This window comes from Brienomyrus brachyistius, chromosome 23 (genome assembly GCF_023856365.1).
Source record: "Brienomyrus brachyistius isolate T26 chromosome 23, BBRACH_0.4, whole genome shotgun sequence".
Taxonomy (NCBI): domain Eukaryota; kingdom Metazoa; phylum Chordata; class Actinopteri; order Osteoglossiformes; family Mormyridae; genus Brienomyrus; species Brienomyrus brachyistius.
Genome location: NC_064555.1, coordinates 3618070 through 3633625, shown reverse-complemented (window position 1 = coordinate 3633625; position 15556 = coordinate 3618070). Strand labels below are relative to the sequence as shown.

The 15556-nt window shown below is 49.8% G+C and overlaps 1 protein-coding gene across 1 annotated transcript in view; it reads left to right on the top strand.

The window, feature by feature from the left end:
- Positions 1-9654, top strand: part of LOC125719182 (RNA-binding motif, single-stranded-interacting protein 3-like) — a 99780-nt gene extending 90126 nt beyond the window's left edge. The window contains 4 exon segments of the mRNA XM_048993734.1: positions 939-1049; positions 2946-3029; positions 3682-3803; positions 4806-9654. Of these exon segments, the coding sequence (XP_048849691.1) occupies positions 939-1049; positions 2946-3029; positions 3682-3803; positions 4806-4809 (321 nt within the window). The 3' untranslated portion in view covers positions 4810-9654.
- The last annotated feature ends 5902 nt before the right edge of the window (positions 9655-15556 follow it).

Sequence of the window (15556 nt, the reverse complement as noted above, 5' to 3'; positions counted from 1 at the left end):
CTCATTTTCTCTGCATTCTGATGAGTGAGTCTCAGTGTGTCTCAGTGTTAGGCCTGTGCTCAATCTTCCTCCCCTCAGCTGTTGTGTTCACCCCCCCAACCACCTTCATTTTCATTTTGTCAGTGAGCACATTTGTGCCTCCTAATTAAGGTGGCACCCCCACCCTCCCCGGGGCCTCCCTCCTCTTTATTTTCCTGCACACGCGGCTTACAGGAGTACTATCACTCCCCGCCGTCCGCCCCCCCCACCCCACCAGGTTCTCCAGCGAGACACACACACCCTACATTCAAACACACCAGCCCTCCTACAGCTGCCCAAGTCATTTACAGATGGGCCTTGTTATTCTTTATCTCGCCGCAGCTCATTAGGTGATTTTGATTGGATGCTTGGTTAGTTCTGACTTTTTGGGAGATGGAGTGGGGGCTCTGGAGAGGATTTACTGTGCAGGATAAAGTGCATAGAGGAAGGGAGGACACAGGGGGTGTGCGAAAGAGAGAGACCTGTCCATCAACTAGGCAGTGAGGCAGCGATAACCTTATGCCAGAGGTCCCTACAGGTTTCACCCCAAGAGGGATCACCAGCCAAGGGCATTGATCTGCCTGCAGGGGTCCATTTACCTAGGGAGAGCGAAACCCAACCCTAGCAGGGAGGCACCTATCAGTCAGGGACAATGTGCAGCTGCTGCCTGGGATGTCAGGGACGCCCCTGAACGTGACACGTGTGTGCTGTACAGGCTGTGCACATGTTGTGAGTGTCCTTACTACCATCACTGAGTGAGGAGCCCGTGTGCCTGGGAAATGCTTAGTTACAAGATTGAGAGGAGCACAGTTTTATTTAATTACTATAGGAGGGGGAAGAGAGTTAGCCTGTCCATGACCTTATGGCCCAGGGCTAAAGTGGGCCCTGACCTGACATCTCCTCCATCCCGTTCTCTCCAGGGGACCGTAATCACGCCAGCCATGGAGCACAGCATGTCCATGCAGCCAGCCAGCATGATGGGCCCTCTCACCCAGCAAATGAACCATCTGTCCCTGGGCACAGCAGGAAGTGTGAGTGCTCCATCCATCCTATGGGAAGTATGAATGCTGTATCCCATCCAGACGTAGTTACTCTCCTACATGGGAATTATGAGTGCTGTATCCAGTCCACATGTTGTTGCACTCCTATATGGGAAGTATGAATGGTGTATCCCATCCATGCATAGTTACACTCCTATGTGAAGTGTGAGAGCTGTTTCCAATCCATGTGTCTCTTATTGAAAACGGGAGGGTCTGACATGAAGGCCAAACCAATCTGTGCTAATATCTGTTAAGTTGAGCCACACCATTATGCCATATTGAACTTGCTTGTCTCCCAGTGGTTGGATGGCTCTTAAGAACAGTCTTTACATTCATCTTCTGAAGCTTCACCTCCACATGAGTGACTTAACAGCACTGCTACGCTGGTCCGCTCACCAGCATGTGCTTGCAGGATTACGTACCGATCGCTAATTAGTGACTTACTGGCAGAGAGAAGATGCTGTTTGTGTTGCATGGATATTCCGTGTCCTTTTGGCACAGCACATGACATTCCCCCTTTTGTTTGCGCTTCCCACTTCACGTGCCGCCCCACTGGCCCGCGTACAGCCAAGGGCTCCAAACACAGAGGCAGATGTGCCAGGGAACACCCAGCATGCACCTGGGCCAGCGGGCAGGCCAAGCCACCCCCGCCCACTTTCCACAGCGTCCCGCTAAGGCGTCACGGCTTACCACAGCTAACCAGAACCCCAGAATAACCCAGCCAGTCCAGAACATTCTGAGAACATCATGTTTACGTCGGAGAGCAAAGCCCTGCGGGGACCTGGTGAGGCAGCCAGAGGGGAAGCTCTTAGCCCCACCCATGGGCCTGTTTCCCGGGCGACCTCGGAGAGTGCGGGGGTCAACAGGGCCCTAACGGTGGAATGGGGAGGCAGGGGAGCTGTCAGCATTCATGGTGCATGGACTTTTAGGGAAGGGCGCCTGGATTTACAGAAGTACCTTCACACAGGGTGTGTGTGTGGAGGGGGGGGGGTCTGTTACTGACATCAGCAGGCGGTGGGACACCCTTAACTCTGCAGGAACTTGTGGTGTCTGTTGGCCCAATGCTCCATGAGCCTCATACGTGCTGACACAGCTTCTGCTGGCACTCAGGACCAGTGTGTGTGTGTGTGTGTGTGCGGGTGTGTGTGTGTGAGGGTGTCTGTGTTCATCTGCATCACCCTTTCCAGCTGCTATTGGAGCAGTACGACATCGCTGACATATTCCCAGGTGTGGCAGTTCTTGTAAATATAGTTTGATGCAATTTGTAATTCATTTTTAGTCAGAATGGAACCATTTACCGACTGGCAGGCTGTAGTAGCCACAGGGCAGGGCAGGGCAGGGCGGGGCAGGGTGGGGCGGGGCCCTGAGGCATGCTGGGAGAAGGAGAGAGATGGAGAAGAGGGTGAACAGAAAAGCAAGACCCACGATTAGAGTTTCACTGAGCGGCAGAAAGTTCAGACTGTCCTGACCACCCAGCAGCTCCCCCCCCCAGGTCCTCACCTGGCCCCTGAACACTGTGCTGGTGGGGGGGTTCATGGGGGTGAGGGTCACCATTGGGCACATTTTTGACCATGTGCCAGTAGCTCCTATCCCAGCGGGGTAAGCGCTGCTGTACACTGACACACCTCGTCAGTTGCTCGAGTAATTAGTGGCTTTTATGGTGCGGTAAAGTATAGCAAACAATTAAATATTTAAGCGCCTGTTAGGAAAGTGAAAGACGTTAATAATGAATGGTGCATTAGACATAGAGCCACTTAAGTGCACTATTAAACATTTACTCTGCTCTTCGCATCCACTCTGCAAGGTCGGCTGCGTGCCGGAGGCGTCCGTTTGCATCAGTCCGTGAGACGTTACGGCAGCGTTACCCAAATATTCTGTCTGTTGCAGTATATGACCACCGCTGGCCCGCCTATGCAGGGAACCTACATTCCCCAGTACACTCCTGTGCCTCCAGCCGCCGTCCCAGTGGAAGTAAGTGACCCCCACCCCCGGCCCGGCCCCCATCCTGTGCCCCTCACGTCTCTGCCTCATCCCCTTCTCTAAAGAGTGGCCCATTTGCCATTTTAAGGCCCATTTTAAGTCCCGCTTCTGTGCACCACAGCGGCGATCCTGCCAATTTCGGCGTGATGGGTAATTATGCGCATTAAGGGATAGGAGGGACTCGGACGGGGGGGCCGTCCGTGTTCAGTTGGTGTCTTTGGGAGGCCTTGAGGACACGCCCACCAGTTATGGCATAGGCAGGTGCCAGATGGAGGGGAAAGATGCCCCATCTGACCCGAAGGTCCCAGAGACAGCGGACACCCCTACCAGGCATGGGGTGTCCTTGGCAGGTTTTTCCAGTTATGCCTTACATCACCTGCTTATCAAAGCCTTTCCGGTCAGAAGCAGTTGGTCAGGGGGCTGGACTTCCTGTACACAGCAAAGAATCACAGAAAGCCACAAACAATGAGTGTTTTATGCAGGTTACATAAAAGCACTCAGCTACAGTTTGAACACGCAAGCAGCAATTTCACATCACATAATACACACTTTTTATGCCTTGAAACATATTTTAAGAACCCCCCCACCATGGCAAGAACTCCCTCACTTGTGGCTCCTCCCACTCCACACCCCCTCTCCTCAGGGCGTGGTCGCTGACGCCTCACCTCAGACGGTGGCCCCCTCATCGCAGGAGGCCGGCGGACAGCAGCAGGTACATGTTGAGCCCGCCAGTGACCATGTTCCTGCCTACTCGTACCAGTCCAAGTGAGTGCTCTGGGGAAGCGAACATTCACAGACGGCCGTCAGACGATTACTCTGCCTGTCTGTGCCACACAAGGCATCCTGTTTGTCTGGCACCGGTTTATGGACGAGGCTGTGGGATTAACGTGCTCCGCTGGATGCTGTGTATGCTAACACGCGATAATCCCATATGGTTTCTCGCTCCCTCCCTAGTTGCTGATGCTAATGCTAATTAGGTTACTGCATCCCAGTGCTGGCCAGACCTCGGGTTTGGTGCTGAAGACTAATTGACACGCAATTTTGGCATCAAGATATTTCTCAACGATGCAAGGGCCTCTCACTTGTTTCCCTCTGTCTGTGCCCCTGCTGTCTCCATGTCTGTGCCCCTACTGTCTCCGTGTCTGTGCCCCTGCTGTCTCCGTGTCTGTGCCCCTGCTGTCTCCGTGTCTGTGCCCCTGTTATCTCCATGTCGGTGCCCCTACTGTCTCCGTGTCTGTGCCCCTGCTGTCTCCATGTCTGTGCCCCTGCTGTCTCCGTGTCTGTGCCCCTGATGTCTCCGTGTCTGTGCCCCTGCTATCTCCGTCTCTGTGCCCCTGCTGTCTTCGTGTCTGTGCCCCTGTTATCTCCGTGTCTGTGCCCCTGCTGTCTCCATGTCGGTGCCCCTGCTCTCTCCGTGTCTGTGCCCCTGTTATCTCCATGTCAGTGCCCCTGCTATCTCCGTGTCTGTGCCCCTGCTGTCTCCGTGTCTGTGCCCCTGCTGTCTCCGTGTCTGTGCCCCTGTTATCTCCATGTCGGTGCCCCTACTATCTCAGTGTCTGTGCCCCTGCTGTCTCCGTGTCTGTGCCCCTGTTGTCTTCGTGTCTGTGCCCCTGCTGTCTCCGTGTCTGTGCCCCTTGCTCTCTGACTGTGCTGTTGCTTCACATGCCTGCCTGCTCTTTTCTACCTATTCCGCATCTCTGTCTCTCTGCATTCCTCCCTCTACCCCTGTGGTCTCTAAATGACAGCCTCTCTGCCCCCACCCCCCAGGTAACGCGAGCGATCCTGTGACAGAGCTGCCCTGAGACGGGGGACGTGCACTGAGACCCGAGGAGAGAGGTGGCATCCAGACGGACCGGGCACCGGACACATCCCTTCCCGAAAGCTGTCCCAGGACGGGAGTGGGGGCTTCGCCTGGTGCCCGCAGCTACGTCACACTGAGGCTTGAAACATTTTTCCATTTTTCCAAGAGATTCATCAAATTCAAAAACAGGCTGAAAAGCCAACAAAAAAATGTTTGAGTGTGTGAGTAGGTGACTTATACTGAAGGAAGGCGCAAGTTTCCAAAAAACAGCCTGTCTTCCTCAGACAATAAGATAATCTTTCTTTTAATTTTTTTTCTTACATTAAATGTTAGAGTTTTTTTTTTTTAGAGAACTTCAGAAGTGTTTTTTTCATGAATCTTTATTGCCTTAATTTTAAGGACGACAGAGACTTTCCCCAAGGTTCAATCAAGCATCATTTGAAATAAAACATAAATGGAATTAAATGAATTTGTCCCGTGAAGCAGCTGATGGTCCTCTGTGCTACCAGAGGAGACTCCGGGAGGGTCGTCTGATAAATAAGCTAAACGGACTTAACAGAGGGCAGTTTTTTATCTTCGCTAGAAGAAAACGTTAAATATCACATGTCAATGGCAAAAACAAAAGTAGGGAGAAAATCTCCATAAGTGGGGCATCAGAGTTTTACTAAGAGGGAAAAATACCGCGTTACGGAAAATGCTAGAAGGTTCCGCCTGTTTTTTTTTATTATTGTTATGGTTATGACTATGATTTCAGTGGGCAGAATTGCTGTTGATGACTTACTGCTTTTTATCTGTGACCTTTTTTATGAGCTTTAAGATGTTTTTAGTCTGCTTTGCTTGTCACACTGAAAAAAAAAAAAACGACAAAAAAAAGGTAAAAAAATAAAACTCGCGGTGAAAAGTACATAGATGCCGTAGGAGTCAATGGTTTAACCTAATCAATATAAAAGCAATAGGACAAATCGTTGGCAGTGTCTCTAATCTTTCGTAGTTGTGGATCAAATGCAGGCCGAAGAGCCATTTTTATACCAAAGATGAAGAAGAACTGAAACAGATGTTTGACTTTTTTCCAGGTATATTTTCTAATTTCCCTGGCTGTCGTCGCCCGTGTCGTTGCGATTGTAGGTTGTTGTCGTCGCTGTCGCTGTTGTTGTTGTTTTTCCTTCCCGGTTGACGGCCAGGTTGCTCAGCGGCCCTCCCCTCTTCAGCTTCCTTTCCTCTTTTTTTATGGACTGTTAACGCTGACACGCAGCCGCAGTGACAGGAGGCTGATCATCCTGCCAACGTCTCCCAAAGCGGGGAGACCGGCATTCCAGTAGTGCAGAGCCGGGATTCACCCACCCAGAAAGAAAAGCCGGGGGCATTTATAGGGGAGGGGAGGGTGACAAGCCGGGATCTGTGTATGCAGGCTGTCCCTGCCTGAGGGGTCCGGTCACATGACACATGAGGCGATGGGCAAATGGCAAGGCCAGTGTTCACAAACCCACGGAAGCCATTTCCCACATTCGTCATAAAGGAAAAAAATCCACATCCACCCCTTGTGTATGTATGTGTGTGCGCGCACGTGTGTGTGTGTGTGTGTGTGTGTGTGTGTGTGTGTGTGTGTGTGTGTGTGTGCGCGAGTGTGTGTGGTTTTGTGTGTGTATAAACTTTCCAGGCTACCTCAGTTTCTGTTGTGTCATGGTGTATGCAGACAAAAAACAACAATGCTTCTTAAAAGGCTGGGAGTGCAGTGGCATTTTGGTGACATTTTGGATCTATGGCCTCCCCAGTTGTGGGCAGAATGACAGTAATGACATGGGGGAGGGGGGGAGTAAAATCTGACGAGGTGGCCTGGTGAATGGGGCGTTGCTGGTGGAAAGGACAGGACCCTGAAATTTCCTCACGCTGATGGGAGGCCGGCCAGCCCCCAGAGGGCCGAGGGAGACGGTAAATGTAGGCCTTCAGTGCTCCACCATCACACCATCAACATGGCGCCATTAAGACCCTCCCTGGCCCTCAAACCCCATTTCACAGCCTCCCAGTATGACCTACATCAGTTTTCAGTCTCCCACTGTGACCCACCCCAGTTCACAATCTGCCACTATGACCCAGTCTCGCGCGCATCCTCCCAAACCGTCCCAACCCAGTAATCTGTCCCCTTACGACCGGCATTGTCCAGCTGAAACTGCTACATTACTATCAAAAGAGGTGGCCCTTAGTGCCCTTTCCAGGTTTTTAAGACTCAGTTTCCCATGAATACTTGGTGCTATGAAAAGACAAAGTATGGCAAATTGCACACTGGGAAACGTATGATACTGCCAGTTACTAATTGGGAATCAGGAACTGAAGCTTGAGTAAGCTCATTTTTAGCGGGGTAGACTCCTAGCACAGTAAACATGAGAAAGTGCATTTTAAATTGCTGGATTTGCTTGGATGGGGATCCTGATCAATCAGGCTTCTGGCCCACAGGAGCCCCTGTTCACAGGAGCTGCTTTACAGCGTCCGGCTGCCTTCAGAACACTTCCGTCGGTGCTAGTTTGTGTTGGGGTGGTTCCTCTTCTACCGTTTACTTTTTTATTTCTGTGTGATTTTTTTTTCCCTTAAGAATAAAATCTAAATATTGCTCTGGATTCAGGCTCTTGTTTTCGGGAGAAATGTTAACACCTGAGAGTTCTTGGGGGCAAACCTCTCGTCGCTTTATGGCTGTCGATCAAAAAGGGAACGTACACCGATGCAGCTGAAGCAATTGATTCCACAAAGGCTGGGAACATTTAGCATATTGGGTTAGCAGCTCTTAAATATGGATATTTTAATGGAAACAATCTTTCAAGGAAACAATGAATTTCTGCTTTATGGAGGAAAAGCCTTTGTGGAATTCCAGTGGAATGAAAAATGGGAAAAAGCTGGTGAGTGGCTGTCACAGTCTCAAAAGCATAGGATCCACAAATGTCGTCTTCCTGTACAAACAGTTAAGTCCCGCCCCATCCTCGCTTCCTCACGCTTTCATTGGTGGTGACTGATGTGCAATAGGAGTACAGCATTTCATGCCTGTCACTGTCAGTCATCAAACATCATTCTTTAAACAACCTCAAGACATATGATGTTGATGCCTCAACAAACGTCGGGGTCTCAGAGAGGCTGTAGGCTTTAAGTCCACAGTGTGACAATTTTTGGAAGATGAATCACAGTCAAATCAAAAATGTGTTGCCATAACTTGGGCCTTTTCCAATCCTGCAAACTTAACATCTCTGGCAGCAGGTTCTGGAAGAAGGTACCTCTGTTCAAAGCACTAACTGTGTCCAGGACTTACCCAGGTTGAGTGCTGACCTCTGTGAACTACGCAGAGCACAGGGCAGGTAAGATGAAGGCCTGTGGTCCTGTCTGATGCAGAGACCTACAGAATCTTTTCTTTCAGCCAGAAATCTGGGTAGGATGTTTGGGTCTGAACATCCCTAAACACTAAATGGAGACCCTTCCACTTCGCGGTCGTCCTGCAGTGGCGTTCAGCCGTTAGCTCTTCTGTTTCAGGCTGATAAGGTGCTCAGGTTGAAACCTAAATCGCCATGAATATTAACCTTTTGTTGGAAGATATTTAAAAATGTAAATATTCTTGAAAATACCTTTCAGAGTCTAAAAATAACTAGAAATATCGTTGAGAATGGGAGAAATCTCTATTCCCAGAAATCGGTCACAGGAAAATCATAACATCGGCTTGGTAAAACTGTACAGGGCGAAAAACAAACTACCCCTTAAAACCACAAGTCCCTTGCCATGGTGTTTGCTGGCAGGGAAACATTGTCAGGGACTAATCGTCCTTAATAGTGTTAAAAGAAAACATAGACATGACTGACATCTGAAAGGCGGCGCTGTGCATGGAAATGTGTGTCTGTGATTCGCAGGCGGTTCATGAGGCTCTCAGACACTCTCAGATCCCGGGAGGATGTAGTCTGCTTTCAGGACACGGTACTGGAACAGGAGAGAATGTTCCGGTAGTGCCAGTGTTGGACTGTGCAGGCAGTGGGATTCCCAGTGTGCGTCAGGCTTTAACACGCAATCATGGCTGCCACCCCCCCCCCACTGCAACTTCTATGAAGAGGCACTCCCTCCCTCCAAATCCACACTCTCAGAAACTCACTCCATCGCCCCCTGCTGGTAGCAAGCTTCACTAATGTCACACACCTCGAGGAGAGGGCCAATCTCTCCCATCCAGTCTGTACCATGTAGTACCTCGGTGAAGGGGGGGGGGGAGAAATGTGTGTGTGGACACCTTGGAATTAACTCTCTGTCTCTGCTTTAAGGGAAATCCCATTACTGGGGGAAGGATCGAGGAACCCAACATGACAGATATATGTCTACTGGAGGAAAGGGGGGGGTAAATGCCGCGGGTCCTTCAGGTTCGACATGTCAGAGGAATGATGTGTGTGTGTGACAAGGGAGCTCGCTGTTTAGCCAAATATTATACGCTGAATATCGATTAGACCCACCCATGCGAGTTTGGCTCCAGAAAATTAAAATTACTGGCAGTAAGGAAGAAAAGAAAACTATTAGACATTAAATTATAAAGAGATTCATATTTATGTAATCCTTTTTGTTGGCATGTTTGAAAGAGGTCAACTGAACAAGTGCTTCTATGAAGATTATATTTATTATTATTATTTTTACATTGGAGATGCTGTCACAGTCACAGTCACAGTCACAGTCACCCTCGTGCCCCTCGTGTCTTTGGATGTGATACAGAGATTTTCTGTCTATGGATGCTAATTTCAAAATTCTGTTTAAGTTCGAATAAACTCTTTGAGGAAGCTTTCAATAAAAAAAAATTGAAAAATAAAAGCCGGCGTATGGTTTTTTATACGTTACTGCTATCGGTTTCTTCTAAGTTTGAGTTATGATGTTTTGTTGCGAACTGTTCAGATGTTTTGGTTTGTGTTTTATGAAGTGGTGGTGATGGACAGACCCCCCACCTCTGCTGGAGCATGCCCCCCCCCCATCTGTTCTGGTCACTGGTGGTGCTGTCTTTCTTATCGCACCCCTGTCCCATCCTTCCTGTCTCGACCACCGGCACCTCCCGGCGGAGCCCATCTGACGTCCCAAAGGTCATCTGCAAACGCTGACTCCGCCCAGTTTGCCAACAAGACATAAAACGGGGTCACAAATCCAGCCCATCCGATGATGGAGACTGTCGAAAGAGTGCCTGCCTCGTTCCCTCGAACCCGAACCCCGGAGCAGGCTGGGTCTCTGAGTCATGGTTCCTGACAGCACATACTTCTTCGAGATGGAGATCTTGCTATTTGGTGAGCCACCAAGCCTTGGGCCCAGGGGAGGGATATGGGTGGGTGGGGGTGGTGTCAGGTTGCATGAGAGTCATGCTGTAGTTTGAGAGGAGATGCATCATGCCGCACGACACTAAATTATTCATGTGTCCCACTGATGCCCTTATTCGCATGCGTGTCTAATCCTTCCTCCCCCAATTCTGTTTCTCTGATCTGCTCCTGCGTTTTATGTGCCCTGGAATTAGGGGGGTGGGGGGTTACACTCCCGCGGGTGGGTTTTCTGTAGACACCCGAGGCCACAGCCGGGGTCACCCCCGACCCAGTCGCGGGCTCGGCGGTGCAGGGACCACGGAAATTTGGGTCGCTGTGCTAGCAGCCCGAACGCGTCTGTGCTGCCAGGTTCACTTTTCAACCAGAAAGGACTGAATTAACTAAGCGGAGTCGCTCGAGTCTGAAATTGCACTTCTAGTACAGATCCGAAAGTCCTCAAGTACAATCTACACCCAGATTACTCATGTGTGTCTGAGTGTGTGAGTTGAGGGGGGGCACACATGATCATCTGACGAACAAACGATGAATTTGGAGGCATACATCCCACAACACATGACATCAGTAACTTGATCTGAAGTTTTTAAGCGTCCTCTGAATATGCCGCCCCCTCATTGGTTGATGCCACCTCAGGGTGAAGCTCTTCTTCGCCCCCCTCCGGGTCACCCCATGTGACCTCGCATGCTCCGGCTCTTACTGACAGCCGGATGCTCTTAATCTCCCTTCTTTGTCGGGCTCAGATTCACTGTCATGGCGGCTTGTGGATTTATATGAAACCCGAGAGCAGTGGGGCTGCGTCCGTGCAAACCTGCGGCGATGTGAAACCTGCGGCGATGTGAAACACGCCGTCCGCTGCAGGCGGTGACCTTGCGCATGCACACGCCCAGCAGAGTACGGCCCTTCCTCACTGCCTCCTTTCTCTTCTCTCTGTCTGTTCATCCCTCAAACCATTTATAATGAGAGATCAGCATGGGAGCAGAACTGCACCACAGATCATCCAGTCATGCTCGTATAATCCAGTCAGGGATGCAGGTATCCCAGTAGTCAGGAATTCAGAGGTCTGACCATGCGCCCTTCGATAAGGCACTTAAACTGAACCACTGCAATAATGTATCCAGCTGTATGAATGAGCTACGGTTGTAAGGTGCTGTAGATTAAAGCACTGCATAAATTGACTAAAGGTTGCTACAAAGGCTTCACATTTGCATCCCTTACAATGTTAAGAAATAAATTACAACTCCTTATTCAGACGTACCAGGAAACATAATCAATCACAGATCAACTGATTTATGGCTGTGAGAAGCTGCTGTGTTTATGAATAGACAGTTATTGAATGTAACTAATGCCTTTTTCTGGGTGGTATTTATTTAAAGTGATCCGGTTTGTGATTCAGGAGGCATTTTGGGGATGGTGTGGGGGCTGGAATATTGAATCTGACACAAGGTTTCTTTTTGGTTTTCTTTCAGTTTGTGGCTAATTCACGGATTCAGTCTGAAATGAAAAAAAAACACACATAACTTAATAAAAATCTATAAAAAATTATTGTCATGCCCAAACCCCACTAGAAATTTGATTGGGTCAGTGTGAAAAAATAGCCAGTGTACCAACCACTACTAATCTTATTGTATAATTATTTATTTTAAAGGTTGAATGGATGGATGCTTTTTATTTTTCCAAAGCTGTGTGCACCATGCCCCTGCTGATAATGTTACGCAGCCTGTTATTATATCATGTTATTTTATGTACCATGAGGAGGCGTGGCCTTGGGACGCGTGGAGGAGGGGCTGGGGTTTGACACAACCCCTCCTCCCATCTCACGCGGAGCTGAATTGTGCCCAGCTTTCACTATAACAACAGGAGATCAGCTGTCACCCAGTAGGATGTGTGTGCATTTGTGTGCGTGTGCGTAGCCACGCATGCCGTCACAGTCAAAGCGAATTCCTTCCGTGACACATCCAGGGTCAGATGCTAACCGAAGGTAATAGGATTAGTTTAATCGCGTAAAACAAAAGCTGGCAGAATGGTATTTATTCAGGCGTTAGTCACTCGGACTGACCTTGATGCTGCTGCAGTGTAATTGAGCCAGGGGCGTGTCCATCAAATCGGCAGCCGTAAGAAATGAACAAACACTGGAATCCGTATAGATGTCCAGCCAGTGTCATAAGTACAGCGTGCAATCTGTCAACAGATCGTAGGCTCAGTCAGCCATATTAAGGTTTAAAGGAGAGATGTATATATATATATATATATATATATATATATATATATACAGATGTATAACAGATGTTGCTGAGGTATTTCGCATCCCTGTTCTTACAGACGAGCATCGTTTTCACAGCAGAGGCTTAAACCGACGTTTCTTCTCGTCTCACACCAAAGACTCACGTCTAAAACACCCTCCTGCCTCTCGCAGTTAATCTTATTGATTTACTGCTTTAAAAGTTTTGCAGTACATTTTTGCTCCCCATCCCCCGCCGAGGAAAAATGCGCATTACAGATATTTTTTATTCACTCCACGGGCTGTGACTCAGGTGTAGCACTAATACGTCACGGAGCGTCTCCAGCAGGGCGGCGCCCAATCAGACCATAACAGGATCACGTGTCGAGCATCTCCTGCCAGACAGCAGCATCCATCAGAAGTTGTGGGATCTCAGATCCGTGTTTGTACTCCTGAGTGCCTTCGGAGCGCGATGCTTCCAGGCAGCGCTGAGGCTCGCTGGCTGAGTAGCAGGACAGCCAGACGGCACAAGGAGCTTCCTGGAGGCAGAGAGTCGTGATGCTGCAGAGGCTGAGAGGCTGAGAGCCAAGCAGCACGGATCTGGCCGACAGGAACAGGTGCGCAGTCCTGCATGGGCTTTGCTCAGCTCGTCCCACACCTGCCAGAACTTCTGACTAACCGAGACCAGCCCTGAAAATAAACAAACACTTGAACAGAAGCCCGTGATTGGCTTAAAAATTGGGGGCAGAATTTGTTCTGATTGGCTTATGTTTCATCATCACCTAGAGCAACACGAGTGACCTTGAAGTGTGTATGGCTATTGGTAACCTAGGTGATCCGAAGGCCTTAGCGACCTGGGCTGACATCCCACAGAGCGGCTCAAGGTGACACCCCCATTGGGCAGAGCGGCAGACCAGCTGTGGGGAGTCCCGTAGGGTCAATGTGCACGGGGGTGGCACCTACCCATGCGTATAAGTAGAGCTCGGTTTTATTTAACGCCATTGCTACCCTGTGGTGAGTCTGCACCTGTTTGAGGCAAAATAAGGGGAAGCTTCAAAAGCCAAAATAATTAGCCAGACCAGCGTGGTCAAGCAATGGGACGAAACGAGAGGACCAGAGATAGCAGGCCGCCCAACAGCCCCTCATATTCCAGAACAGACATTTACCCCCCTGCTCTGTGAGGCCTCTGGGGTCTCAAAGGGTCAGTGATGTGGCCAGGAGGAATCTGAGCAGTCATTAAAAATCATTGCCCACCCCCCCATTCAGCAAACCACCCATGTATCTGCACACCACTATCAGGAGCTTCACAGGAAGATCTGTTCGACCCCCAACCCGGCTACACGCAGCATATGACTGCCCCCCAAGGCCAGCCGAGTCCATCCCCATCCAGCCAGATTCGCGCCTCTGGCCCGTCTCTGTTTCCTGGGAATGTTCCGGCTCGTCTGCGCGGCGGCGTCCCAAGTACAGAGGAGCCGCCGGACCACAGCTGCACTTCAAACGGCACCTGCAGGGGAGCCTTTCTCCTCACGGGGGCGCAGTTATGACTTCAAAGAGATCCTGGGTGAGCGAGCGCCCTGCTACCTGACCAACAAACAGCGCGGCCCCACACTGCGTTTGGAGCAGCTCGGATTAGAGGCAGGGCGGCCAGCGGCAGAATGCAGCCCGTCGTGAGCCAGACAGCTGCAGCACAGATGGCAGCCTCCAGCGTAAGTGTGAGAAAGTGTGTGTGGGTCTGGGTGTGTCTCACGTTCTTCTAAAAGCTGCACTGATCCCCAAACAAGTGCAGTTCCTACCTTCCCCTTGGGGGGGCACAAACTGTCAGCATGTCTCGGTATTTTCAGTTCTGGCGGGTTCGGGATGCTGACCTCATTTGCCTCGGTTGAGGCGTGAATCTCGATAGCGGAAGCAGCTGGGAGTCGGCTCGAGGCTGTCAACTTGCCACCGGGTCTGTCCGCGCCTGTGCACTTCCTGTTCCCCTCTTGGCTCGAGGCCTGAACCACATGCTCGATTTGGCTTGGTGATTAACCTGTAAACAAGCCTCCGGCCTGTTTAAGTCACAGCAGAAGAATGGAGGGCGGGCACAGTTTGAAATGTTAAAGCCCAACACAATCACAGAGGCCACACAAATAGGACACACTGGGCTCTGCTTTTATCGTCAGCCTTGTAGATAAACACACATAGATGCGAGTAGCCGGCTGCAAACTTCCATGGGCTTATATGTTTATGATCACTGCAGCAACCATAACCGCAACCAAAATAATAATAACATTGTTATTGTTGCGAAAACGTCCTGAAGTACTCAGCTTCGCTTCATGATTGAATTGCTGTGTCACTCCGCAGTTATTAAACGGCAGGTTGAGTGTGAGAAAAGTAGCTGCATGTTTAACTTAGAGGTGAACCTCAAAGGAACAATCTCCTCATTCCGATCATTTGACAGTAGGACAGCGTATAAAGCAGGAGAGGCGAGGGCTCGTCAAAGGCCAAAGGGCATCGCTGCTAAGCACAGACAGCTCGAGGGGAGGAGGTATGGAACAATGTGCTTCCATGGAGTCCTTTAGTACATGAAAACCTTTGTTTCCATGAGTATGAAATCACCTCGCCCACACATCAAGTCCTCTCACACTTCTTCTCTTTTCCACAAGCCAAAGTCAGCAAGCCTTGCCGTTCCTCAAAAAAAAACATCACCTGACCTCTGACCTTTGCGTGGACAGTCTCAACCACCCTTAACCAAGATCTGAATTCCTGTAATCCACCCAAGACCATGTCCTGACAGCTGTGAACTGCTTTAAGACCATCAGTATATCCAAGTAATTGTTACATTTTATTTGGTCGTTATACCCTCCCCAGGATTTAGTTTTGCAGCCCAGACTAAAGACTGATCAGTTGTCAGTTACCTTAATATATCCAATCATCTGCAGAATCCAGGTGCTGGATCATCTACAAACGGTTCTGCTCATCTGGGTCTAATGATGAAGAGCTTGCAGGCCCGGCGTCATCCATTCCAGATGGGCCCTGTAACAGGTCCATGACTAACTGCCCCAGAATTCCTGTGGACATATCTGGGCCACATTTTAAACCAGCAACTATGCTTTGAGTAACACACTACACACACATTTAAGGTACACACACATTTAAGGTACACACACATTTAAGGGAAACACGCATTTAAGGTACACACACATTTAACGTACACACA